Source organism: Onychostoma macrolepis, chromosome 09 (assembly GCF_012432095.1).
Source record: "Onychostoma macrolepis isolate SWU-2019 chromosome 09, ASM1243209v1, whole genome shotgun sequence".
Lineage (NCBI taxonomy): Eukaryota > Metazoa > Chordata > Actinopteri > Cypriniformes > Cyprinidae > Onychostoma > Onychostoma macrolepis.
This window is the reverse complement of record NC_081163.1, coordinates 8,723,725-8,749,585: the sequence shown is the minus strand read 5'-3', so window position 1 is coordinate 8,749,585 and position 25,861 is coordinate 8,723,725. Positions and strand designations below refer to the sequence as shown.

General features: G+C 37.6%; 2 protein-coding genes and 1 long non-coding RNA gene across 23 annotated transcripts in view; 1 reads left to right on the top strand and 2 right to left on the bottom strand.

Annotated features, from left to right (window-relative positions):
- The window catches only part of obsl1b (obscurin like cytoskeletal adaptor 1b), a 44,725-nt gene that overhangs the window by 1,296 nt on the left and 17,568 nt on the right, over positions 1-25,861 (bottom strand). For 3 of the 19 annotated variants that reach the window (XM_058786747.1, XM_058786745.1, XM_058786748.1), the window contains 26 exons: positions 25,468-25,743; positions 24,898-25,173; positions 24,339-24,671; positions 24,169-24,243; positions 22,200-22,457; positions 21,790-22,035; positions 21,255-21,530; positions 20,143-20,418; positions 18,468-18,743; positions 17,895-18,170; positions 16,343-16,618; positions 15,983-16,255; positions 15,480-15,755; positions 15,107-15,382; positions 14,748-15,023; positions 14,180-14,455; positions 13,732-14,001; positions 13,357-13,623; positions 12,980-13,249; positions 12,225-12,491; positions 10,939-11,205; positions 7,378-7,490; positions 7,147-7,300; positions 4,743-4,904; positions 4,530-4,634; positions 3,969-4,235 (listed from right to left, as the gene is read on the bottom strand). In XM_058786747.1, the coding sequence (XP_058642730.1) occupies positions 3,969-4,235; positions 4,530-4,634; positions 4,743-4,904; positions 7,147-7,300; positions 7,378-7,490; positions 10,939-11,205; positions 12,225-12,491; positions 12,980-13,249; positions 13,357-13,623; positions 13,732-14,001; positions 14,180-14,455; positions 14,748-15,023; positions 15,107-15,382; positions 15,480-15,755; positions 15,983-16,255; positions 16,343-16,618; positions 17,895-18,170; positions 18,468-18,743; positions 20,143-20,418; positions 21,255-21,530; positions 21,790-22,035; positions 22,200-22,457; positions 24,169-24,243; positions 24,339-24,671; positions 24,898-25,173; positions 25,468-25,743 (6,363 nt within the window). The remainder of the gene's footprint in view (positions 1-3,968; positions 4,236-4,529; positions 4,635-4,742; positions 4,905-7,146; positions 7,301-7,377; positions 7,491-10,938; positions 11,206-12,224; positions 12,492-12,979; positions 13,250-13,356; positions 13,624-13,731; positions 14,002-14,179; positions 14,456-14,747; positions 15,024-15,106; positions 15,383-15,479; positions 15,756-15,982; positions 16,256-16,342; positions 16,619-17,894; positions 18,171-18,467; positions 18,744-20,142; positions 20,419-21,254; positions 21,531-21,789; positions 22,036-22,199; positions 22,458-24,168; positions 24,244-24,338; positions 24,672-24,897; positions 25,174-25,467; positions 25,744-25,861) is intronic. The other 16 variants (XM_058786750.1, XM_058786749.1, XM_058786751.1 and 13 more) reach the window with 16 other exon arrangements.
- Positions 10-25,627, top strand: LOC131546811 (uncharacterized). 3 transcript variants are annotated; one of them, XR_009272784.1, is made up of 7 exons: positions 10-713; positions 23,514-23,585; positions 23,820-23,954; positions 24,645-24,709; positions 24,945-25,167; positions 25,265-25,399; positions 25,483-25,627. It is a non-coding gene; the product is annotated as an uncharacterized LOC131546811 (long non-coding RNA). The 3 variants fall into 3 exon arrangements; XR_009272786.1 differs by lacking the exon at positions 25,265-25,399 and having other exon boundaries at positions 25,483-25,593; XR_009272785.1 differs by lacking the exons at positions 24,945-25,167; positions 25,265-25,399.
- LOC131546810 (obscurin-like protein 1) lies at positions 16,625-17,888 on the bottom strand. Its single transcript, XM_058786809.1, has 3 exons — positions 17,503-17,888; positions 17,125-17,400; positions 16,625-17,019 (listed from the first exon to the last, which is right to left on the bottom strand). The coding sequence occupies exons 1-3, from the start codon at positions 17,522-17,524 to the stop codon at positions 16,910-16,912; spliced, it is 408 nt and encodes a 135-aa protein (XP_058642792.1). The 5' UTR covers positions 17,525-17,888; the 3' UTR covers positions 16,625-16,909.

Below are 25,861 nucleotides of genomic sequence, written 5' to 3'. Positions count from 1 at the left end.
CCATAGGCATGTTAAATTGTCTCAGCTATATACTGTAAATGCAATGCTTTCAAATTATTATTTATTAAAAGAAAAAGAAGCAGTTCCGATATAATACTATTAATATTTCAAAATCAATATTTCACAATCAAATTTAGCAAAATCATACTAACGTGCAGGTAGCCATTTTATTGTCATGACATGTATGTGCACTTTGTATTATGTGCCATTTTTAGCAAATAATATTTTGAAGATTGAAGATGTTTTTTAATGTATGAAACCAACATAAATACGAATATGACATTTTTAAGAGCTTGGCAGATATGTTTTGAATGAGGTTTTAGGCTAATTAATGAAATGCTCTCACTTTTTGTGGTACTCTGATGTGTAAAAGGGAGACATCGCCATCCGCCGGTTAATTCTAGTAACCGCAGTCTGCAGAGAACTTTTGGCGCCTAGTTGAGTGACAGGTGGCTGAGGGTAAATTGAGTGCCCAAACCGGGCCAGAGGTTTATTCATTTAAAGTAATTAGAAATGCACAAATTGCTTAAGTAATTTTCCTAAGAAACATGTTAAAAAGCATTTGTCATATATCTGGCGTCGAATAAGCGCTCGAATATCAAGGCAATTAGGTAATTTCTCACGAGATTAGATGTTGTGAGACAAGGTTTCATGTCGGATTAGTCTCTGTGCCAAGAAACGCGTTTGGTTTCAACTAAGAACGTCCCAGATAGGTAAGTGGCAACATCCGAAAAGATTATTGTCATTAGACATAGCGTATTTAAGCGTATTTTGTTGATATTATGCGTTTATGTTAGAGTCGAGATGCAGCACTATTGAAATTCTATCCAAAATAATTCGACGACGTTGCTTTATATTCGAGTTTCTGATACTGTAAAAAAAATGGATAAATATTGATTTGAAATCTTTGCCATTATCTCTTCCTATTCCTAATTTATAATGTATTAGGCTATAACTTTTAAATTAACTTTCCATTTACGTTCCCACAATCACGATGAATGTAATGCCACAGTTTTTTAATTACACACACACACACACACACACACACACACACAAACATGAAGAGTTCATTTGCAAAAACAGATGACTCCGTTTTTAAACATTTTCAAAAATCATGTTTTTTCATTGTGCATTCCAATTGCAATTGTGTTATTTTGATTAGGTAAAAAAATAACTAAAACATACAGCTAACAAAAAACACAATACAACGTAACAAAAACATGATTTTTGAAAATTAAAAAAAATGTTATCTGTTTTGCAAATAACATAGCCTATATATGTGTGTGTATACAGTTGTGCTCAAAATTATTCATATCCTTGGTAAATATGATCAAAGAAGGCTATGAAAATAAGTCTGCATTTTTTATCCATTTGATCTTTCATTAAAATTTTTTAAATGTCTAACCTTTAATTGAAGTTTAAAAAAAAAAGTGGAGGGAAATCACATTAGGAAATGAATATTTTTCTCTAGTACACAATGGCCACAATTATTGGTAACTCTAGAAATTCTTATGATTAAAATATCTAATATGAAGTATATTCCCATTCATATTTGTATTTTTTTATCACACCAGGGTGACTAGGAACATGAAGTTGTCCAGCCTTGGCTTCCTGTTTCACAGGATTATAAATATGAGGAACACAATGGCCAAATTCTCTTAATCATTGATCACAAGGAGTAAAACCTTGAGAGCATTTCATTAATTAGGTTTTAGGCTAATTAATGAAATGCTCTCACTTTTTATGGTACTCTGATGTGTAAAAGGGAGACATCGCCATCCGCCGGTTAATTCTAGTAACCGCAGTCTGCAGAGAACTTTTGGCGCCTAGTTGAGTGACAGGTGGCTGAGGGTAAGCTGAACCCTATAGAAAATGTGTGGGGTGAACTGAAGAGAAGAAGCACCAACATGGAGCTGTGAATTTGAAGGGTCTGGAGTGATTCTGGATGAAGGAATGGTCTCTGATCTCGTCAGATGTTCTCCAAACATTATAGGTGAAGATTCAGAGCTGTTATCTTGGCAAAAGGAGGTTGCAAAAAGTATTGAATAAAAGGGTATGATTAATTGTGGCCAATATGTATTAGAGAAAAACATTTATTTCATAATGAGATTTCTCTCCCATTTTAAATTCTTATTCTCCAATGAAAGGTTAGATTTTTATACATTTTTTAAATAAAAGATCAAAAGGATTAATGATACAGATTTATTTTCACAGCCGCCTTTGATCATATTTACCATGGGTATGAAAAATTTTGAGCACAACTGTATATATAATAACTCGAATTCCGTAAATGTTTTTTAAATTTAAAAAAAATTAAAACTAAAAGACTTTCAAATCACATGAGCCTTTCACTATTTTATTCACAATAGAACATAGAGAACATATCAAATGTTTAAATGGAGAAATTTTACACTTTTATCCACTAAATGAGCTCATTTCAAATTTGATGCCTGCTACAGGTCTCAAAAAAGTTGGCATGGGGGCAACAAAGGGCTGAAAAAGCAAGAAATTTTGAAAATATTCAGCTGGGAGAACATCTAGCAACTAATTAAGCTAATTGACATCAGGTCTGTAACATGATTAACTATAAAAGGGGTATCTTGGAGAGGCAGAGTCTCTCAGAAGTAAAGATGGGCAGTGGCTCTCCAATCTGTGAAAGAGTGTGTAAAAAGATTGTGGAATATTTTAAAAACAACGTTCCTCAACGTCAAATTGCAAAGGCTTTGCACATCTCCTCATCTACAGTGCATAACATCATCAAAAGATTCAGAGAAACTGGAGAAATCTCTGTGCGTAAGGGACAAGGCCGAAGACCTTTGTTGGATGCCTGTGGTCTTCGGGCCCTCAGACAACACTGCATCACTCATCGGCATGATTCTATCATTGACATTACTAAATGGGCCCAGGAATACTTCCAGAAACCACTGTCGGTAAACACAATCCGCCGTGCCATCTGCAGATGCCAACTAAAGCTCTATTATGCAAAAAGGAGGCAAATGTGAATATGGTCCACAAGCGCCGTCGTGTCCTGTGGGCCAAGGCTCATTTAAAATAGACTGTTTCAAAGTGGAAAGGTGTTCTATGGTCAGACGAGTCCAAATTTGACAGTCTTGTTGGAAATCACGGATGGCTAAAGAGGAGGGAGAACTTCCAGCGTGTTATCAGCGTTCAGTTCAAAAGCCAGCATCTCTGATGGTATGGGGGTGCATAAGTGCATACGGTATGGGCAGCTTGCATGTTTTGGAAGGCACTATGAATGCTGAAAGGTATATAAAGGTTTTAGAGCAAAATATGCTCCCCTCCAGACGACGTCTATTTCAGGGAAGGCCTTGTGTATTTCAACAGGACAATGCAAAACCACATACTGCAGCTATTACAACAGCATGGCTTCGTAGTAGAAGAGTCTGAGTGCTGAATTGCCCTGCCTGCAGTCCAGATCTTTCACCAATAGAGCTGGAAACCTATATCAGGCAAGAATGAAAAACTCCAGAAACTCATAACCTCGATGCCCAGACGTCTTCAAACTGTTTTGAAAAGAAGATGAGATGCTACACCATGGTAAACATGCCCCTGTCCCAACTATTTTGAGACCTGTAGTTGGCATCAAATTTGAAATGAGCTCATTTTGTGCATAAAATTGTACAATTCCTCAGTTTAAACATCTGTTATGTTATCTATGTTCTATTGTGAATAATACATTAGCTCATGTGATTTGAAATTCTTTTAGTTTTCATTTTATTCAAATTTAAAAAACGTCCCAACACTTTCGGAATTCGGGTTGTATAGACTGAAAACATTAGTTTGTTATGCAAACAATGTGGCTCCATATAATAATAGAACAAATCTGATCCTTAACTCTAAATGAACAACTGACTGACAGTTTTTTTTTTTTTTTTTTTCTTAATTTTTTATTTGACAGTGCTGTCTATCAATCCATAATTGGTGTAGAAGGGCTGAATTTGCCTCACCTTCAACAGTTAGTTTTGCTGAAGATGTGAAGTTTCCAACTTGGACACTGTAGGTGCCCTCATCTTCTAGCAACACCTGCTGAATCACAAGTTTTCGATAGCACCCTTCACTGCAGATTTCAAAGCGCTCCGAGGGCAGGATGACATTCGGTCCCTTATACCAGCGAATGCTGCAACGAGGATTGGTCACAGTGCAGTCCAGTATGACACGTGTTTTTTCCAGAGCAGTCTTGTCCTGAAGTGGTTTCGCAATGTTTGCTGGTAGTGCTGTAGAAATGAAAAGCTGTAGTTTTAAGTCAGTTTTAAGTTAATTCTTGACTGCAATAATTGATTAAAGATCAAAAATATAGATGAAACAGGGCTTGGAAAACAATTTTTTTTTTCTTTTTTTGGCTGTTGGTAATTGCTGATTTCTCACTTGTTGGGACAGTGTAAATATCCAACGTCTGGTTGGCCACTTTTCAAACCAGTTTGAAATGTCATAGCATCTGTGACTTGTCATCAAAGGGGGTGACTAGCTTTGGATTTGTAGTGAATGCTTGACTTAAACTAAATACAGACCTTCCACCTCAAGGTAAGCTGTAGTCTCAACATTCTTGGCAACAAACTTGATCTCTCCAGACTCGTCTTCTTTAACATTGCATACGAGGAGGAAGTGCTTTGTCCCTAAGTAGGAAAAAAAGGTACACAAAATTTATGATCAGATAATGATTTAAATATTTTCTGGTTAATTTTTGGAAGAGGGTAAAGTTTAGCAACAGGTGCTAGAATAACCTTCCTGACGGATCTTAATGGTGCTGGTTGGTTTTATCTTCTCGCCATTCTTAAACCACTCTCCTGGCACAACGTCCAGGGACACTTCACACATGAACACTGCATTCTGACCTTCTTGAATATCCAGATCCTCTAAGCTTTGTAGTATCTCAAGCTCCCTCTCTGTTGAAATGTTAATAAACATAAAAAGGCATTGCCTAATTTCATAATGTAGGCTGCTCATTTAAAACAAAGCAAGGGTAAATGCTTCTCATTTTGTTAAATTCACCTCTGTACCAGTAGATGGCAATGTTGTACTTTAAAGAAAAAGTAAATTACTTCAGCAGCGGGATTAAGATTTAAAGGGGTCATATGATGCGTTTTCAAGTTTGGAGTGTTACAAGCTGTTTGTGCATAGATAAGATCCCTAAAGTTGCAAAGACTAAAGTCTCAAAACCAAAGAGATATTCTGGTCCCACTTTATATTAGGTGACCTTAACTACAATGTACTTACATTTAAATTAATCATTTGATACAATGCACTTATTGTGTACATACATGTTTTTACATTGTACTTATATTTTTAAAAATACCTGTATGTAGTTACATCTGAAATTAATTTCTGTAATTACATTTATAATTACACTATTGACCCATCCCTTACACCTTAACCCACCCTTAAACATACCCATACCACCAAACCTGTCCCTAACCTTACCCATATCCCACCTCAATTGCAGCAAAAGTGTTTTGCAATACAATAAGTACATTGTACTTACTTTTTGATGTAAGTACATAGTAGTTAAGGCCACCTAATATAAAGTGTGACTGATATTCTTTATAAAAGTTAAGACTCTGCCACGCCCACCTAAAACGGCTCATTCATACACCGCCCAAATGTATATGCAATGAAAGAAGGCGTAATTTTTAATCTCGCTGTAGTATTGTTGTTGCTGACGCAATATCATGGAGACGCTGTGTGTTTCATTGTGAAAGCAAAAGTACTTTGCCTTCGAAATGAAGTGCACAACTAGAAATCAGTGGTTAAGTTATATTTACAACACTGTTCCAGGAGAGTACAACGCAAATATTCAAGTGTGTGCAGCGCATTTTACGCAGGACTATTTCCTGATCCTGGGAGAGAGTAGCCTACAATGTGAACACTTTGAATGGCTGTGAACACTATAAAGTGGGGCAATTCCAATGTTGCAAGGACAGTCTGGTGCTTCTGACTCACAGCCTGTAAGTACGTTTCGATATTTAAAGAATTTGCTACTGACTATTCAAACGCGAGTTTTGAGCTGTTTAGAGTAGTGCTTGTTTGGCATTTCTACGATCACAAATGCAGACATGGTGTTATGTTTACACGGCGCGGTGCAACGTGTAAAAAGACCGTAGGAGTCATTATAATCAGTAATTATGTCCTCACTGAATGCAACAAATGCCTCGTTTATAGCAGGTTTTATTGTTTTAGTCTCGTTGCGCCAGGACCATAGACTATAAAAAGGCTGGGACACGGCATCACTACATGGGAAGGGGCGTAACATTTCCGTCACACGCTTGAGGTATTCGGCCAATCACAACGCACCAAATAGCTGGCCAATCAGAGCACACCACGCTTCTCAGAACGATGAGCTTTGTAAAAATTGGTGCGTTTCAGAAAGGCGGAGCATAGAGGAGCAACAATAATGTACAGTATGTGGAAAATAATGTGTTTTTTGATCCTCGAACCTCGAACCGCGTAAACACCAAATACACAAAATAATGTTCTTTTTAGCAACATCATATGACCCCTTTAAGATTTAGTTTTAAATAGTGCTGTCAAACAATTAATCGCGATTAATCGCATCCAAAATAAGTGTTTTTGTTTACATAATATATGTGACCCTGGACCACAAAACCAGTCTTAAGTCGCTGGGGTATATTTGTAGCAATAGCCAAAAATACATTGTATGGGTCAAAATTATCAATTTTTCTTTTATGCCAAAAATCATTAGGATATTAAGTAAAGATCATGGTCCATGAAGATATTTTGTAAATTTCTTACCGTAAATATATCAAAACTTCATTTTTGATTAGTAATATGCATTGCTAAGAACTTCATTTGGACAACTTTAAAGGCGATTTTCTCAATATTTAGATTTTTTTGCACCCTCAGATTCCAGATTTTCCAAATATTGTCTGATCATCACAAACCATACATCAATGGAAAGCTTATTTATTCAGCTTTCAGGTGATGTATAAATCTCAATTTCGAAAAATTTACACTTAAGACTGGTTTTGTGGTCCAGGGTCACATATGAGTGTGTACTGTGTATATTTATTAGGTGTATATATAAATACACAATAAATTATTTAAATAATCAGGAAAGTATATAATCTGCAGATTAATATAGTGATAATCTAACAGACTTTTTGTTCTTACCATAGATATCCACTGAACAGGATGTTGTGGCATCCCCGGCATCACACACATATAAACCAGAGTCTCCCAGCTCACACTTAAGTATTTGTAGAAAACACTTTCTTCCCATTGAGTAAATCCGATGATTTTTTCCTGGTTTAAGCTGAACTTCATTCTGAAAGAAGACACCCCCTTGATTTTTAATTTACAGCAAAAAGATTTTTGTTTTCTGAGGATGTCATGTAATTTTACCTTTGTCCACTTGACGTCCACGTTGTGGCGTGAGAGCTCACATTCAAGGGTCACACCAGATCCCTCTGGTTGCCTGATATCCTCAAGCTTTTTCAGAATTGCTACTGGAATTTCTGAGGAAGCAAAGGAGTCTTGTCAGCCTTTGTCGCAGAACATTGCTTTTGACATCAAATCATGTTGGACATACACATTTTATTAGGCAAAACCAAAATCAATGACAAAACAATTTTGATCAAATTTGAAAGGCTGTGATCTTCAAAGCCAGTCAATATTTCTTATTATTTTTAACAATTTACCTCTGGTTGCCCCGTTTGACTTTTGAGATCACATGAGTCAGCTGTGTACATATCAATCTGTCTAGTACAACAGGAGCTTATCGTTTAACCATACCTCAGCTTTGTGCCTAGAGGACTTTGAGATGGGTCCTTTGTTGTTGTGGCGTTTACACGTTATTGTCATCCTCAGTGACAGCTCTGTGACTCCAAAGGATAAGCCCTATTGAGTGACTTGGCATAGAAGAGATTACCTTACACCGGCACCTTATGCTTGTGAATGTTTGAAATGTTTCAGTAGCTGTAGTCTGATCATGTGATCCATATCTTTTTATATGTGTAACCTGACACATGGTAAGAGCAGTAGCAAAGCTGTCTGTCCATGCCATTGTACTGTCATCAGTGTCTGAAATTTAACCAGTTTGAGACTTACATCATTGCTCTGGACCGTCTTACCTCCTACGACTTGTTGATCATGGCCAAATTCCACCCCTTATATGTTAATTGTTTCCAAAGCAATTAAGAAACAAGATACAGATTATTGCAAGCCTTTATACCTTGCCGCTAATAGTTAATATGAGTATATGCATGACCTTCATAGGTTATTTAAGGATTTTGGATATGTATTTCAGATCATTTTGGGTGCCCGTTTCTGTACGGTAGGGTGTTGGAGAGAAGGTGTGTGGTTAAAGCGATTACGGTGGTTTAAATCAGTGACAGAACTGCTAAATCACTTTAGCATTTGTGTAATTTCTGCACCACTAGTTCACAAACAGGTTTTCTAAACTAACAATAAATAACCCTTCAAAATAAGAGATGTCCTGCCCTCAACTCATGTCATCGGTTGAGCCTGGAGTTGATGTCAGGCAGCTTAAATAAACAAAGTTATGTTTTAAAGGTGCCACACAGCCAAATAGAAGTAAGCCTATCAATTACATACTTATAGTTGTCCTTCCACTTTAAACTAGAAAGTATTTTAACACTGAATCCCAGATGAGTATTTTAAATCTAAATTTCCAGTTTATGTGTCTAAAAAAAATCCTTGAAAGATCAATTTACCCTGCATAAGATATTAAAGAGGTCATGAATTGCATTTTTTATTGATTTGCTCTTTGTATGTTTAATATCGCCACACAGCTTATAGTCATAAACATCCTTTATAGTTATAAAAATACCATAAGCTGCATACAAAACACATACAGAAAATATTGCATCATAATCATGTCTATTTGCTTTCATATTTTATGTGTAGAAACTCGTTTTTTTTTTTTTTTTAATACGGAAGAGCTAACATTAGAGAGTAAACACGCTCTGAGTAAACATCGGTGCACGTGGGAGAAAACGGACACTCCAGATCATATAATTCAGTGGAGAATTAATAGAAATTATATTAAGAACATGTGAGAATAAATAAGTTCTCAGAAACCAAAGACAACAAGAACTCGGCATACACTCTTCTCTCTCAGAATACTCTTCTTCTGTGTTTGTTTACACTGATTTTCGAAACAGCGCCACCACTCCCGCCTTTTTGTGCAACTGCTCCAGGCACGTGATCTTAGTCAAATCTGATTCGCGGAGCAATGGGGGAAAAAATCGTCACACTGGACGAAAAAAAAAATCCTTGCTTTTTCGCACCACGAATGATCGCGCCTGGTGTGAATAGCTCTATAGGGATCTATTGTTTCGATTCAAAAGCGTCATCACGCCGAATTTTCACGTTCAGTGTGAAAAAAGCCCTTAATGATAGAATGTGTCAGGGAAAAACAGTAAAGAGGCTGCGTTAACATTTTAATAGCCTAATTCATTGATAAACTAGTGCTTTCTTTGTTTTTGGTTTAAGAGAAGTTGGTGACACCGAGTTGTCATCTCCGCAGTAGTGGATATGCCTGTATGTTTCATACAGACAGGGCCGTCCTTTGGGTGGGCCCCGCAGTGAACGGACCGAGGGGAATTCAACCCCCCCACCCCCAACGGAATGTGATCTCTCTCTACCTCGCACCGGGCCCCGTGTCAGCTAAGATTACATAATTTGATAATATTTGTTTTATATTTCAATTGTGTTTTTATGTCTGTAAGGCAAGCGTACACAAGTTTTGGAGTTTCGCGCTCAAGTTCACAGACTGAGATGGCAGAAAGCACATCCTGTTTGCTTTCCTTATTTTACAAAAGTGCAATGTTTTGTTGTTATTGTGAGTGCACACAAATAAACGTAGAGTTTTTACAGATTCTAAAGGTGTATTACTTTTATCTGTATGACCAAAAATGACAGAGTATTTTAAGAACAAGTGAGCGCACCGGCGTCTCTCTGTCCTGCAGTGAGCGCTACTGTTCTGACACACTCCAGAGACACTTGAACAGTGCACATTTCACTAGGTTAACATTAGATTGAGCAGCCATGTAAAGTTGCTGCTACTAACATATTTCAGATGATAAGTCATATTTGAGGTCAATGCAATGCATAGGTGAGTGTGTGGATGTCCTGCCCGATGTACTGTATTATTCTACCACATAGACTAGCCGTTAATGATCTGCGTGACTTTGCCAATGTGGATTTTTATTTTAATTTTTTACTGCGACTAATAAAATTTTAGTCGACCAAGCCTCTTCTGGTCAACTAATGGTTAGTCGACTATTATGGGGCAGCCCTAATTTAAACAATATTAAAAACCACATAAGCTATAATTTTTTGTAGTGAATAAAATCACAGTACATCATGTATAAAGGGATAGATCACCCTGGTGTTATTCTAAAGCAGTATGCACCTCTTTCTTTTTCAGACCACAAAAGGAAAACTAATGTAAAAAAATGTTCTGCTCAGGCTTATCTACATAACGACATAAATAATGATAAATCAAGATTAATTAAAACCCTACACAAACCACAACGCCTAGAAAAACCAAAAAGTATCTGTGTACTTTCTTCTCTGAGGTGAGTATCTCCAGACCCGAACTCCAGTTGTCAGATGACAGTCAGAATGAAAGCTGATGATGTGAACATGCAACCTCATTTTGTTGTTGCTACAACTGGAACACAACAAATATATTTACTACAGAGAAGAAAGCACAAGTCGCATGGGATCATTTTGTGATCAAGTTTGAAGCTGGTTGCTTTTCACTGCCATTACAGTATGTAGATGAAGACATTTTAGTACATTGCTCCTTTTGTGGGCATACAGCATTAGAACAACACCTGGTAAATAATGTAAATAATGACTTAATTTTCCTTTTGGGGTGAACTGCCCCTTTATGTTTCTGCTATAAAAATAGTTTATTTTTTATTTGCACAATACCTTTAACTTCCAATCTTGCTAGTGATCTGACGTTCTCAACAGAGAATATGTAGGTGCCAGTGTCATCCAAGGTCAGGTTGGAGATGGTTAGGCTGTGTACTCGTCCTTTTCCAGTCATACGCAAGCGGTTGTTGTTTTTGAGAATGTGCCCATCCTTCTGCCACACACCATCCACATTGCCATGTGACAGCTCCACCTCAAAAGAAGCCGTCTCTCGTTCGTAAGTCTGGATCTCAGTTAGACCTTTCAGAATCTTGATTTTTCGTGCTGTGTGAGAAGCACAGGTTTTTAAAGGCAAAAAAAGTATTTTTCAATGGTGATGCAATTAGATATCAGAGAATTGTTTGGAAAAGAAAGAGAGATTAAGATGAAAGCTAAAGGTAATAAAGAGGAAAAAATAGAGCAACAGTTGTTGAATTAGTTGGCACGGTTTTGTCAGCTTGGTGTTAACAATACACTAAATCCTAAAGCCTTCGATCAGGGCTATGCCAATTTTTTTTTTTTAAGTTTTCCAAAACAGACAGGCATTCCCCGTGGAAAAGAGGGGTTTATTTTAGAGAGTTGGTGACACCACCCTAGATTTTGAAGGCCAGTGCATAAATTTAGCTGCAATGAAAACAGATCCAGATACATAGTTGGTGCCAGGAACAGCCAAAGTGCAGACTTTCTCTCATCACTTGATTACTCATTTGTACAACACAGCTTCATCGTCTTGACCTATCCTGAAAGGAATGTATATCACTGGTAATTACTTGCTTGTTTTCTAAAGAGTAAATTAATTTTATAAAAATTAGGTTACGATGAGAGATATTGAAAATCTTGTATGGTAGGTTTGAAATAAGACTGGCTAATAAATGTATTGAAGGCAATGGAAATCAGTTGTGAGTAGAGCCACATGAAACTTTTATCCTCCTCTCATGATATCTGTGTTTCACAGGCAACTAAGAGGAATTAAAAGGTTACTTAGCCAGGACCTTTTACCAGCTCTTGATCCAGTTTTCATTTGGCATGCTTAATTAAATTATCATAACTCGTCTGATCTAATGTCAATACAGAAAGCTGTTCCCCAGGACTCAGTAAGTAGTTTGCCAGTCACCTGTTTGCTGCTGTCAAACCGTGGAACAAGTGTCACTAAAGTAGCTGCCTCCTGCTCGCATTACTCTTGGTCACTTGATTCAGTTTGTTTGAGACAACAACATCGCAACGAGCTGTAATGAGGGACCATCACCGTAAATAAATGCTAACAACAGCACATAGTGAGAAAGAAAGCAGCAGTGCAGACTTACGTTCCACAGTGAGCTTGGCTTGTGTGCGGTCATGAAGCGTTTCACAGCTGTAAGTGCCCCGGTCTGAAAGGGTGAGTTTGTGGATTGTGAGAGAACGTTTTTGGCCATTCTGCTTCAGGGTGAATTTGGACCCTGGATGTATAACCACTCCTTGTCTCATCCACTGCACCTCTGCAGTCTCAAGGCTGACCTCCACCTCAAGTGTTGCCTCACCAAACTCCTCTGCAACCACCAGGTCCATGCTCTTTGTGAAAAGCACCTGTGCCTCTGAATACAGATAATGTTAAATTATTGCATTTGAACACTTTAGAGAATTCTTTATATTTGAAAACCAACGAGCAGAGCCAATGAGACTGACATTATTTCATGTGCTTGGAGTACAGCTCCTCATTCTACATTGCTATGTGCTGTAGTAACACTTGTCTCTGTCAGTTAAGAGTGGAATTCTAACTGGAGAAGCTGTTAAGCACAAGCCATCACAAGCACCTTTTCAACAATTCAGGCATGTCTGAAAGGGTCATTATTAAACTCAAACATGTTGACATGGCATTAAAGACCTGCACTGGCTCCTAAAATATACCATTCTCTGCATTCCAAATATTATTTTGAAGACAATTGTAGAAAATTACCCAATAGTTAACTGGTTACTTCATAGGTTGATGCTAAGAATACATGTCCATAAGTCACATTCTGATTGATTTGTAAGCAAATGAAAATCAAGTAAAGAAGTCAAGTAATAATGGATGGTATTTTACCTTGGACCTGTAGGATAGCTCTGGAAATCACACCTTCAGCCTCGGCTGTCAACTTGCAGCTATCTGAGACTTGACAGTTGTTGATATGCAGCATATGGCATAATCCATTACTTGAGATGTTGAACTTCTCATTTGATGAAATTGGCTGGCCATTCTTAAACCAGGCCAACTTTGTATCCTCTGGAGATACCACACACTTAAATGTTGCGTCTTCTCCTTCCATGACAGTTATGTTGTGTAGCTCTGCAATAAACTCCACAATGCGAGGAACTTGGGACAAGAAGAGAAGGAAATTGGCACTAAATTAATATGTGATTCATTCATGATTTCAAGCTTTATGCAGATTAACAGAAGTCCTTTGGTAGAACTTAACTTACTGTTGACCACTACAGTTGCTGATGTCCTTTCATCTTTAGATTCACAAGCATACTCTCCTGCATCATCTTCTGTGACATCACGTATTGTCAGGCTTCGCACTCGACCCTCAGCTCTGATTGTAAAATGTCTGTTTGGTGCAATCTCCTTGCTGCCCTTAAGCCACTGAACATCTCCTTTTGACTTGTACAGTTCACATTTTAAAACCACTTCACTACCTTTGAGTCCCACTATGTTTTCTAGTGGTTTGGAGAATTTCACCTTCATTGCTGATTAGGATACAATGTAGACAACATTTTACTAGAGATCTTTTACAAGCAGTCACATATAACACTTTGTAGAGTTGTAGAATTTCACGGCCCATTCCCTGGTCATACCTTTAACTTGGAGACTGAAATGCATCTCGTCAGATCCCACATGACACATGTATTCTCCAGTATCATTTCTCTTAAGTGGGTTAATAGTGAGGTAGTGGGTGTTACCATCACTTGTTGTGTGGAAACGATCACCTCTAACTGGATCACGTCCTCTCTGCCATTTAACTGGGGCATTAACCCTGTTAACAGTGGCACGTAGTGTCACACTGTCTTCTTCATAGGCTGAAATATTTGTTCTTTCATCTTTTTTGATGAATTTGAATGGTGGTTCTATGAAAAAATAAATAAATAAATAAATATATAATAAATATATATATATATATATATATATATATATATATATATATATATATATATATATATATATATATATATATATATATAGTGATTGTATGCACAGTGTTTTAATTGACAATTGTTTTCTTGGCTATGCTACTGGTAAATTTACCTTGAACTGTTAGTCTAGTTATCATCTTGTCATCAATGGCATCGCAAAGATAATCTCCAGAGTCGGATGTCTGGAGTCCCGATATCACAAGCTTCCTCGTTGTGTCTCTGCTTTCAATGTGTGTCCGTGAATCCTCTTGCAGTAAATGTCCATTGATGTACCACTGGACTATAGCATTTACTCGAGATACCTCACATTCCAGGATAAGCTCATCTCCTGTCATTAAAATGTGGTGTTCTGGCTTCTCTGAATTTCCAACAATGGACACTGGAGCCTCTGAGCAAAAATAATTAGTTATTTTTTTTAAAGTACACTGTCAAAAATATTTGTGCAAAAATCTTTAGGAGGAACAGGAGTTTGTCAATGGGGCAGTACACTCAAAGGTATGGTGTACCTTATCTATGCCTAATGGTACCATAAGTGGATAGATAAGATACAAAAGTATACTTTTGAGGGTACTGCCCCAATGACAAGCTAAAGGTACAGGTAAAGGTAAAGTTTTGTATATTTTCTTTGAACTGTACGTGCATGTTTTTCATTGTTTACATTGCCTTTTAACAAGCAGTACCTTCTACAGTAACACTGAAGACGACTTTATCATCTTGTGCATCACATATGTACTCCCCTGAGTCCTTCAACTCAGCGCTCAGGACAATCAGGGATCTGAATGTCCCTTCCTCTTCACAGATGAAATGCTCATTTCCCTCAATCTTCTCATTGTCTTTAAGCCAACTGACCACCCCATTTGGTCTTGAGATCTCACATTTCAACACAATGGCATCAGATACGACAAATCTGCGTTTTGTTTCTATGTCAGCTTTCCGCAGAATTTTTTGTGGTGGATCTGGAAGGAAAAGGGTAAAATTTTAGTTAGTTGCAGTGATGGATTCATCAAAGCATTTTAATCTGCTTATCACAGAAATGTACCTTTGATTTTCACTAGGAAATCCATCACATCATCTCTAGCATCACAGACATATTGCCCTGCATCTTCAAGAGCTGCAGAGTGAATTGTTAACTGTCGACTTGTGCCATCTTCTGTGATAGTTATGTTGCTGTTCTCCTCAATCTCTTCTGCATCCTTCTTCCAACTAACTTCAGCATTTGGTCGAGAAACTTCACACTCAAGAACCACAATATCTCCAACAAGTTTCTCTACTCCATAGGCCATTTTCCTTGGCCGAATAAATCTAACTGGTGGCTCTGCATGAAGAAATAAAGTCATTATAGACATTGAGAACTGAAGCTGTTTTATTATTATTATTATTATATTTTATTAAACAGAGGGTCTTTGACACACCTGCAATGTTTACAAAGAAGGTCACCGAGTCATCAGCAGTGTCACAGACATATTCTGCAGAGTCTTTGACAGTAGGTTTTGGGATAATAAGTCTCCTATAGACACCATCAACCTCCAGAATTAGGCTGTCACTCTCCTCCACTTCAAGTCCATCTCGATACCAACGTACAGTGGCGTTTGGTCTAGAGATTTCACAGCTCAGGACCATCCTCTCAGAAGTCTGTTGGCAAAGTTCCATTTGGGACTGGCTTGGAGAAACTATGCGCACTGGTGGTTCTATAGGGAAACATGACATCAAAATGGACCTTATTTACTTTCTTAATGCATGTTCCTGATCATTCTCACTTCGTGCAAATTCATCAATGCATGGTGTTCCAAGATAAAAAAGTCTTCGTAATCTGTTATCCAACTGAATATCTTGATCTGATCTGCTGCAACAACTTTCCTTCTGGCTGACATCAGAAATCTCTACATGCAATATATTTTAAACATAAATTTGATACCTTTAATGTTTAGATTGAAGAATATTGAATCATCAGCTGTGTCACAGACATATTCTCCAGAGTCCTCAACACCACTGCGCAGAATTTTTAGTCGTCTGTACGGACCCTCTGACTTTAGCTTTATGTTTTCACTCTCCTGTAGTTTCTGTCCATCCTTGAACCATGTCACCTTTCCATTTGGCCGTGAAAGTTCACAGCTGAGGACAATTTCTTCGGGAACATAGCGATCAAGGTGGACATCTTCCTTGGGATATACAATCATCACTGGAGGTTCTGTGAATCAAAATAAAATAGTTACACAGCCTTGTAAATTTGATCAGATTTTGAGTTGTTGGTATGAATATAGACATATTTACTCACCTCTTACGTTAACTTTAAATGTTAACGCACTATCCCCAGCACGACAGGTGTACGTCCCAGAATCTGAGAGTTGAGCTGACAGGACGATCAGTCTACGTATAATATTTTCTGCTTCTATGAGGACATTGTCACTAGGCTTTAGCTCTACTCCATCCTTGTACCATTGTGCAGTAGCATCTGACCTGGACACTTGACAGCAAAGGAGTAGATTGTCTTGTTCCACAATATTTCTGTGCAGATCATCTTCTGCTATGTAGGCAAACGTCACAGGAGGTGCTGCAATGAAAAGGAAATGGACCTTAGTTTTATGTTGTGCTGCATTTAATTTGTCACACAAGTATGACGTGAAGCATGCAATTCAAGCACTGATGATGATTGCATGGGCAGCCCTTTAAAACCTTCTCCACTCTAAAAGCCAAATGTAATACAAAGAAAAAGAGAATACAATTAATGAAAGCTTTGTGAGAATTAAGTGCTGTTAAGCACAGATAATAAAGCTTACATGCTTGCCCAGCGCAAATGGTTTCTTTAAAAATAAAGAGAAACAAGATGCTGGTTAAATAGCATTTAAGAATAGTAGTAGTTGGTGGAAATGCTGCAAACAAACTTGTGAAGCTTCAGATATATTCCTGCATTAGGGAAATGGTTAAGGAGCCCATAAAGCAGCAAGAATGGATCTGTTGAAAGGTAGAGAAGAATGCTTTCACCCAATGAAAACGGAATGCTACAAAATGATGTATTTGTTAGTTATATAATAGAATACTTTGGATATTGTATGTCACCTTTAACATCCACAAAAAATTCGCTGATATCATCAGCAGTATTACAACTGTAAAACCCAGAGTGGGATACATTTGCTGATTGGATAACCAGTGTCCTCATGGTGTGCTGTGATTGGATGTAAACCCCAGATTGAGGTAGGAGCTGTAATCCATCCTTGTACCATTGGACCAGGGCTGTAGGATCAGATATCTCACATTGGAGAATAATTGGCCAGCCTGCTTCAACGGACTTGTTCTTCTCAATCTCAGGAACAGCTGAGAACATCGCTGGTGGAGCTAAGAGGATTTTTTGTTCAGTCAAATTCATAGAATTACCAAAAAGCCGTTCTAAGATATGAAAACTAATGAAATGAAATGATGAAAAAGATTCAAACTTACGTATGGCTAATGAATGAGACATTTTGCTGATTCCGAGTGTATATCATGAGTTCGTATCTCATGTTATTTACTACTGTAGTTTTGAAGCATATTCTTCTGCGCATATAAGTTAATGAGCATATCTAAATTAGGTGACATTATCTATACAATATAGTAATATTGTACAGTAAGTGATCCGGAAGATGTTCAGAAACCTTTATAATCCTTTTTACAGTTTGTATCAGCAAAAGTGCCGAGGAGATCATTTTAGTGTTTAACAAGAGGGGCTTTGATTATTTGGTTATGAATGTTTATTTTGTTAAACTCTGATAAGGGCAAACAGCATTTAGTGGATGAAGCGTTATTTGACACATTGTTAGTGGTTTTGAGAAAGTATGTAGACTCAAAATCACCTGCAACATCCACCTTGAATGCTATGCGATCATCTACAGCCTCACAGCTGTACACGCCTGAGTTTTTGAGCTCAGCTGATTGGATGATCATTCTCCTCATAGTGCCCTCTGACTGGATGTCAAGTCCACTGTCTTGTAGGAGTTCGACTCCATCTTTGAGCCAGGAAACTTGGGCAGTAGGGTCTGAGATTTCACACTGAAGTATAATGGGACAGCCTGCTTCGATAAACTTGTTCCTCGCAATTTCTGGGAGTGCTGAGAACCTAACAGGGTGTGCTATGAAAATTTGGAAAATTAAAAAAAAAAAGGTAGATTATTGACAAATTAATTTGTGCCAAAAAACATGAATCGTTTACAAATCTTTCAAAATTCAATTAGGCAGTCTTAACCTACAAATTTGTTAGTCACAGGGTTTGCTTTTAAGTTATCAAGAAGTGAGAGAAGCAGGGTTTCAATGGATAGTAAAGACGTTACATGAGGTACGTTTTTCAACAGGGAGTGATTAGAAATGAAAGAAATATCTAATTTGCCATAAAACAATAGTTAATTGTGTGGTAGTGTTGTGAAAATCACCTTGAGCGTCCACCTTGAATGATACAGTATCACCTGGAGCATGACAGGTGTTGTTTCCAGTATCAGACAGCTCTGCTGATTGAACAGTTAGTTTCCTCATATTTCCATCTGTTTGGAAATTGAGCCCAGGGTTTGGGGCCAGCTCTCTACCATCTTTGCACCAGAGCACCTCAGTGGTAGCGTCTGATAGATCACATTTCAGAACATTTGGTGAGTCTACTTCAGTGGACTTGTTCTTCTCCACTTCTGAAATTGGAATGAACTTCAGTGATGGAGCTACAAAGGTGTGAATGGCATAAAGTAGGGTTGGGCGTTATGACACTATATATTGTGGTGATGGTACAGTATAAATTGTTTATCTTTAACTCTAATACAGTGTATATTATGGTATTTGTGTTTGCACTGACTGACACACATGTGAAGCACGCACAGAGAAAGCCACCTCTCTCAGACGGTATGTGCCATGAGATCAATAATTTGGAACGTGCATGATGTTAAATATAGTTATTAAATGCAATAAGCTGTGAAAAAGAACTCATTGCAGTGGTCACGCATTGACTGACACAGCTGAAGCGCACGCACAGAAAGCCGCCTCTCAGATGGCATGCGATTGTGAATTCCGCTCTCTTTCATATCTTATTGCACTTGAATGGTCAAATGCACACACAGTTATGTCAAAATGTCCATTGCGTAGAATATTCATGTAAACACAATTGCTTATTTCTTAAGTGAATCTAGACAGTTGAGAGGAAACTGCATGTATGTCATTATATTGGAGGCGTGCATTTGGTCTTAAAGTGACAGCAGCCTAATATAAATCTGAGAAAAAAGAAAAGAAGTTACAGGGGGAATAATTAGGGGGAAGTCGTGGCCTAATGGTTAGAGAGTCGGATTCGTAATCCAAAGGTTGCAAGTTCGAGTCTCAGGTCCGGCAGGAATTGTAGGTGGGGGGAGTGAATGTACAGCGCTCTCTCCACCTTCAATACCACGACCGAGGTACCCTTGAGCAAGACACCGAACCCCCAACTGCTCCCCGGGCGCCGCAGCATAAATGGCTGCCCACTGCTCCGGGTGTGTGTTCACTGCTGTGTGTATGCTCTTTGGATGGGTTAAATGCAAAGCACAAATTCTGAGTATGGGTCACCATACTTGACTTCACGTCACTTTCACATATAGTGAAGACTACACAGTTTTTTACATTTGATTATTTTACATTATACTATTTCTGTAGTATTTATCCTGAAAAACGTATTTTAACTTGCACCTTTGTTATATTTGTCCTAATGTTTGTAATTTGCTTCTTATTTTTAACAAATTAGAATAATAAAATAACAAAAATTACTATGTAGTAATATATTGTTATCTGCGATTTTTTTTTTTTTTTTTTTTTTTCATATTGTGAAATAAGATTTTGGTCATATCGCCCATCCCTAGCATAGAGAAGGAGCTGCATGATTTAGTGGAAAATCACTGGCTAATAAGTTGTTTTTTTCCTATTTATGAATGCATGTGCTTGAGTGACAATCAGTAAACACTACTTTTAAGGGATAAAGTCCAAAATATTTGCCTTCTACTTCTTAATAACCACAATACATAGTTATAAAAGAGATTGCTTGATTTGCTCAGTTTACACACATCTCATGTGGTGTCTTCATGAAAGAAAACATCAAATCACCTTTGATTTCCACATGGAATGAGATGGCGTCAGTGATTGTCTGGCAGCTGTATGTTCCACTGTGACATAATTCAGCACTTTGCACAGAGAGTGTTCTCATGGCTTCCTCATACACAGTAACCATACCATCTTGAGGAAGCACCTCATTCCCATCTTTGTACCACCGGACTTGTGCATCAGGGTCTGAGACTTCGCATTGTAGTTTAAAGGGTCTTCCTGAATCAGTGCATATGGTCCGTTGAGCCTCAGGGACACTGGAGAACGTCACAGTTGGAGCTACAGACAATTTTGTACAGACACATTTACTTTTATATTGTTTGTTTCCTTTTTATAAAACATACATGCATTTATATTTTTTTCTCAAAACTTGATTATCAAGAATGATTCAAAATTCAGAGTTTTATGAAAGAGTCTGTTTGGCATGAAAATTACTGTAAGAATATATTGATGATTTACTGTAATGATCAATAAAATGGGAAGAAAACACGAGAAAACAGACATGAACTTCAGAATATAAGATGAAAAATTAGTAACGCAAGAGTAAAAGACAACAATCAAAGTCGCAGATATTTTACAACAAAGACAAAACATGGGCAACAAACATCAAAGACAAACATACTGAAAATGAATTTAGTTGTGTTACTTGTGTATGTATCAGGCCTTTGAATTTGTACATTTGTTAGTTATTGACGGGATTTCCTGTAGTGTTCCTAAGAAGTATATCAGTTTTTGTAAATTATTAGTAGTATTTGTAGTAGTATTAATCAACATAATTACTAAATAAATATCTGAATGAGACAATTACTTTTAAGTTTCCTTAAACATACTTGAGAAATTGTTAATGCCAATTTGTCAACTAATTACTGTTTTGAAAATTATTTTACTTTAACTTTTCCGGATGCTCCTATGAAAGGCAAATGTAAAAAAAAAAAATAATAATAATAATATTCTCTACTGAAATGTTCATCCGCAGTAACAACATCTTACAGCAACCTATTAGTCTGGCTCTTATCCGAACAACAGATTCAACAGAGTTAGTAACCATTGCATGATTGAAGTGGTTAGTTTGGTAATCGGATGAATTGAGCTGGCGTAGATGACTGATGAATCACCTGGTAGGTCCACTGCAAACTGAACGGTGACATCATCTGTCTCACAAGCATGATCTCCAGAGTGAGACGGCTCGGCTGTTTTCACAACAAGAGCTTTGAAAATCTCCTTAGATTGGGTGATAATGTCACATTCTTGGAGTTCCTCACCTTCCTTGTACCAGCACACCTCTGCCATTGTGCTCGATACCTCAGGTTGTGGAAAATTAGCAATATCTGTTCCATCATTTGACTTGCTCCTGTCAGTCTCATGGATAGTTGAAGTTTGCAAAGATGTAGCTAAGGGGTTTAATTTAATATGTTTTAATGCAAGCAGATAATTTGACCTAAACAGGTAATATTTAAAATAAATGAGAAAAGTTATACTGCATTGAAGTTATATTCTGAGTATCAGTGTCATTTACTAGTATCATTTAATCAGTATTAAATGTTTTTTTGTATTTTTTATATCTAGTAATTTCATTTCATATGTTTTTTTTCTTTGATTATATGACTGGAACTGATGTAGCAGTGTTGATTTAAACTAGTTTAAAATCACCTTTGACATCCACCTTAAATATTATGTCTTCATCCTTTGCCTTGTAGTTGTTTACACCTGATTGACCCGAGCCTATAACTGGAACATTCAGTCTTCGCACACTTTCCTCTGATTCAAGCGTACGTCCATTTTCAGAATAGAACTGTATTCTGTCCTTGTAACAGTGAACTGGAGAATCACCTTCAATGGGTCTGACAACTTCATCTTCTGGTGGTAGTGTAAAGAATTCTGCTTTATAACAAAGTTCTTCAGTTTTGAGGAGACAAAGCAATTTTTTATCGTGAGTTATCTATTAAGAGTGTAAGTGTAAAACAATTTGGTCGACTAGGGTACAGAACATTTAAGCGAAAGCCAGACAAAGTTAGTTGCTTTTGGTCATTAATGGTGTGTTAAAAACAATCTTGAGTCACCTTTCACTTCCTCTTGATGTAAAACAAATTCATCCTTGGTAACAGTCTCATATGCTTCTTGCAAACACATCTCTGATGACTGGATGAGCTCTTTCTGTGTTGTAGGTTTATTGAATATTACGGTTGTCTCATCTTCTTGGCAGGATATAGGTTTTTCTTGGATTGTGTGGTCAGATTTCTCAGTTAGCAGTACACTGGAACAGTCTGCATCAATGCTCTCATCCATTCCACAAATTGGTGTGGAATTTGTCCTCGAAGCTAGGGATATTTCAAGTTATATGAAAAGAGAAATGTATTACAATTATGACACATTACATTGTATACTTTACGTTAGCTAAGATAAATAAACTGCACTTATTTGTAGCTTTACAATCAACAGTCTTACTATAGGCTTGTATCTTTTTCATTACTTGTATATTAAAATTACATGATTTTGGCTAGAAGTTAGATTCAAGATGATACAATAGAATTTTTTAGTGAGGTGATCTTTGTTAGACAAATATTTGGTGATGGAATTCTACAGGTAAATAATTATAAAACATAGCTGTTTTTGTATCTAAGTCAGTAAGTTGAAGCTTTCGGAGTTATTCAGATTCAGTAATGGATCCGAATAGAGAAAAATGACGTTAAGTGGTTGTTAGGTGGTAAATGTCAATGGCATATATTTTGCTCCATCATTATTTGCAGAATGATGGAGCTAACTATTTAAATCACCTTCAACATCCACCTTAAAAGCTAAGACATCTTGATCCATGTCACTCTCTCGTATTGTGATGTGATTTGAGCCTTCATCTTTAGAAACTGAAGTATTTATCTGGTTTGCTGGTTGCAGCTGTGGTTGTAGCATTGTTTGTAGTTGTGGTTGTAGCTGTGGATGTAGCTCTGGTTGTAGTATCGGTTGTAGCTGTGGTTGTAGCTCTGGTTGTACTATTGGTTGTAGCAGTGGCTGTAGCATTGGTTGTAGCTCTGGTTGTACTATTGGTTGTACCATTGGTTGTAGCTGTGACTGTAGCATTGGTTGTAGTTCTGGTTGTAGTATTGGTTGTAGCTGTGACTGTAGCATTGGTTGTAGTTCTGGTTGTAGTATTGGTTGTAGCTGTGACTGTAGCATTGGTTGTAGTTCTGGTTGTAGTATTGGTTGTAGCTGTGACTGTAGCATTGGTTGTAGTATTGGTTGTAGCTGTGGTTGTAGCATTGGTTGTGGCTGTTGTTTCTCTTCAATCAATCTGAAGGTTGTAGGTACAGACACTGGGGTATCCCACTGAATCTCTTCTCCAGATCTTTCCGCTGAGAGAGTGTTGTTCTCTTTTTCAGGTCTGATCTCAGCCTCAGTTCCTGATGTTCTCAGGAACTCTTCTATAGTTGAATTGTTTACACAAAGAAAAGGTGAAGTTCTTTTCTGTCTTCATAGTCAGAAAAGCTTTTAAAGATGTAGTTTTATCGATTGGTTAATTTTTAAGAGTATTTCAAGAATGTAAAAATGTAAGAGTGATGACCATATCACATAGTGGTCTAAAACAAGCCAAACAGTGGTTAAAACACATTTAAAAACAAAACACAATTACACAAGAAGTCATATCACCAACTTTCATTCACTCAACTATTCATTCTGTATTTCAGCTCTCTGTAACATACTTCAGTCAAGACAATACTGATGATGATTCTGAATGACACATGGACAAGATGACTCAAGCAAATGTATACGTGTACAGTTTAAGTTTAAATGAAATGTGCTTCAATGAAGAATGAAGATAGGTAAGTCTATTGAATGAGTGTTAGTTTGGAAGAAGGGTTTGCAGACCAACTGGATGTTGGATAAAGACATGATAGCATGGATTAGTTTTGGGAAGGTAACCAAGATGCAGGGGACCAGCATCTCCAGGAAGAGCCATTGGATAGTTAAAACCACCCTTGTTAGTGGCACAGAGGCACTGGGTTAAATGCTTGGATTGAGGTAGCATAATATCACCTTTTATATCCACAGTGCACTGGACAGAGTCATCATAGGTCTCACCACTGAACACCTCATAGTGAGACAGTTCTGCTGTTAGAAAAGCCACAAAGAAAACAATAACTGACTTGCTTCAGCCATGTTAATGCTCCTAATTCAGAATGGCGTACAAATAAGTGGCAAACCACCTTGGTCCATTTCAAACGGGATGGGATCATCTGGTGTCTTTTGGCTGTTTACATCGAAAAGAGATGTCTCTGGTGTGTGGATGATTACAGTTCCTCTGGATGCGTCTGAGTGAACTTCAGGTTCAGATTCAGGTTCAAATTCAGATTTGGATTCAAGTTCCAAATCAGGTTTAAATTCAGGTTCAGATTGAGAAAGCATGACCTTCTCTTCTTTTGTCTCGCTGACATATGGAGTGGTATCTGAAATTTCATAATGTAGTGCAACAGGTTCCATTTCTTCAGTGCATTTGGTCTTCTCAACTTCAGGATCAGCCAAAAATGTTGGTGGTGGCACTACAGATGACCATTGACAGAGGAATGCTTTATTCAATGTAAGTGACTAATTTTCTAAACTCAGAAAGACAGAACCAATTATGGCTATTGAAGCCAAGGACATACAATAACATTGTCAGAATACATTTAAAGAGATATTTAAAAAAAAAAAGCTACATAGAGCACACAATTGTTAGTTGTCACACAAAAACATTAAGTAGATTAGAAGCAAATATTTGAAAATCACCTTGGTCTTGTACATTAAACTGGATGACATCACCCGTTCTCACACAGTCGTACCATCCAGAGTTAGAGGGCTGTGCTGTCTTGACAGCTAACGTCCTCCTGGTACACTCCGATTTGATATGAGGCTGACTTTTTGAGACGAGCTCTACACCATCCTTGTAACAACACACATTGGCATTTGGATCTGAGATCTCACCGTGCAAATCAGTGGAGTAGTCTGCTTCAACCAGCTGGTTCTTCACTGTGTCTGGTAATGCTGAGAACATCACCGGTGGGTCTAAGGGTGATCCGTTGCATTATTAAAGAATGTACATAATTAATATCCTTTATTAAAAAGTCATCTAGACTGCCTATCTGTGATTTCTCAGACCATCTGCCAAGAAGTTAAATAATGCAAAACATGTAACATCTGTATCAAATCACTGCCAACAAGTTGGATGCAATGGTGAGAGGCATGTCCATAACAGCACTGCTAAGAGACGCAGACAACAAAAAGCTTGAATGTTAGTTTGCATCTAGTTTTGCAAATGTGTTACTGGATGTACAAGATTCTCAAAAAGTCATAAATCACCTTTGATATCCACAGTGAACTGGACAGAGTCGTCAGATGATTCACAGCGGTACAATCCAGAATGACTGGGCTCAGCTGGATTGACTACCAGTATCCTTACATCTCCCTCTGACTGAATATCCAAACCAGTCTCTGGCTGAAGCTGCGTATCGTTGTGGAACCAGCTGACTTGGGCTGTAGGGTCTGAGACCTTACAGTGGAGTTCAAAGTGGCCACCAGCCTCAATGCATTTATTCCTCTCAGCTTCAGGAACAGCTGAGAACCTCACTGGTGCAGCTACAGATGATGGTTTATATCAGAATCATCAAGAATTACAAGAAATTAACCAGATTAAAAGACCTATTGCTAATATAAGATAAGATAACATGCAATAACTCAATATACAAAAACATCA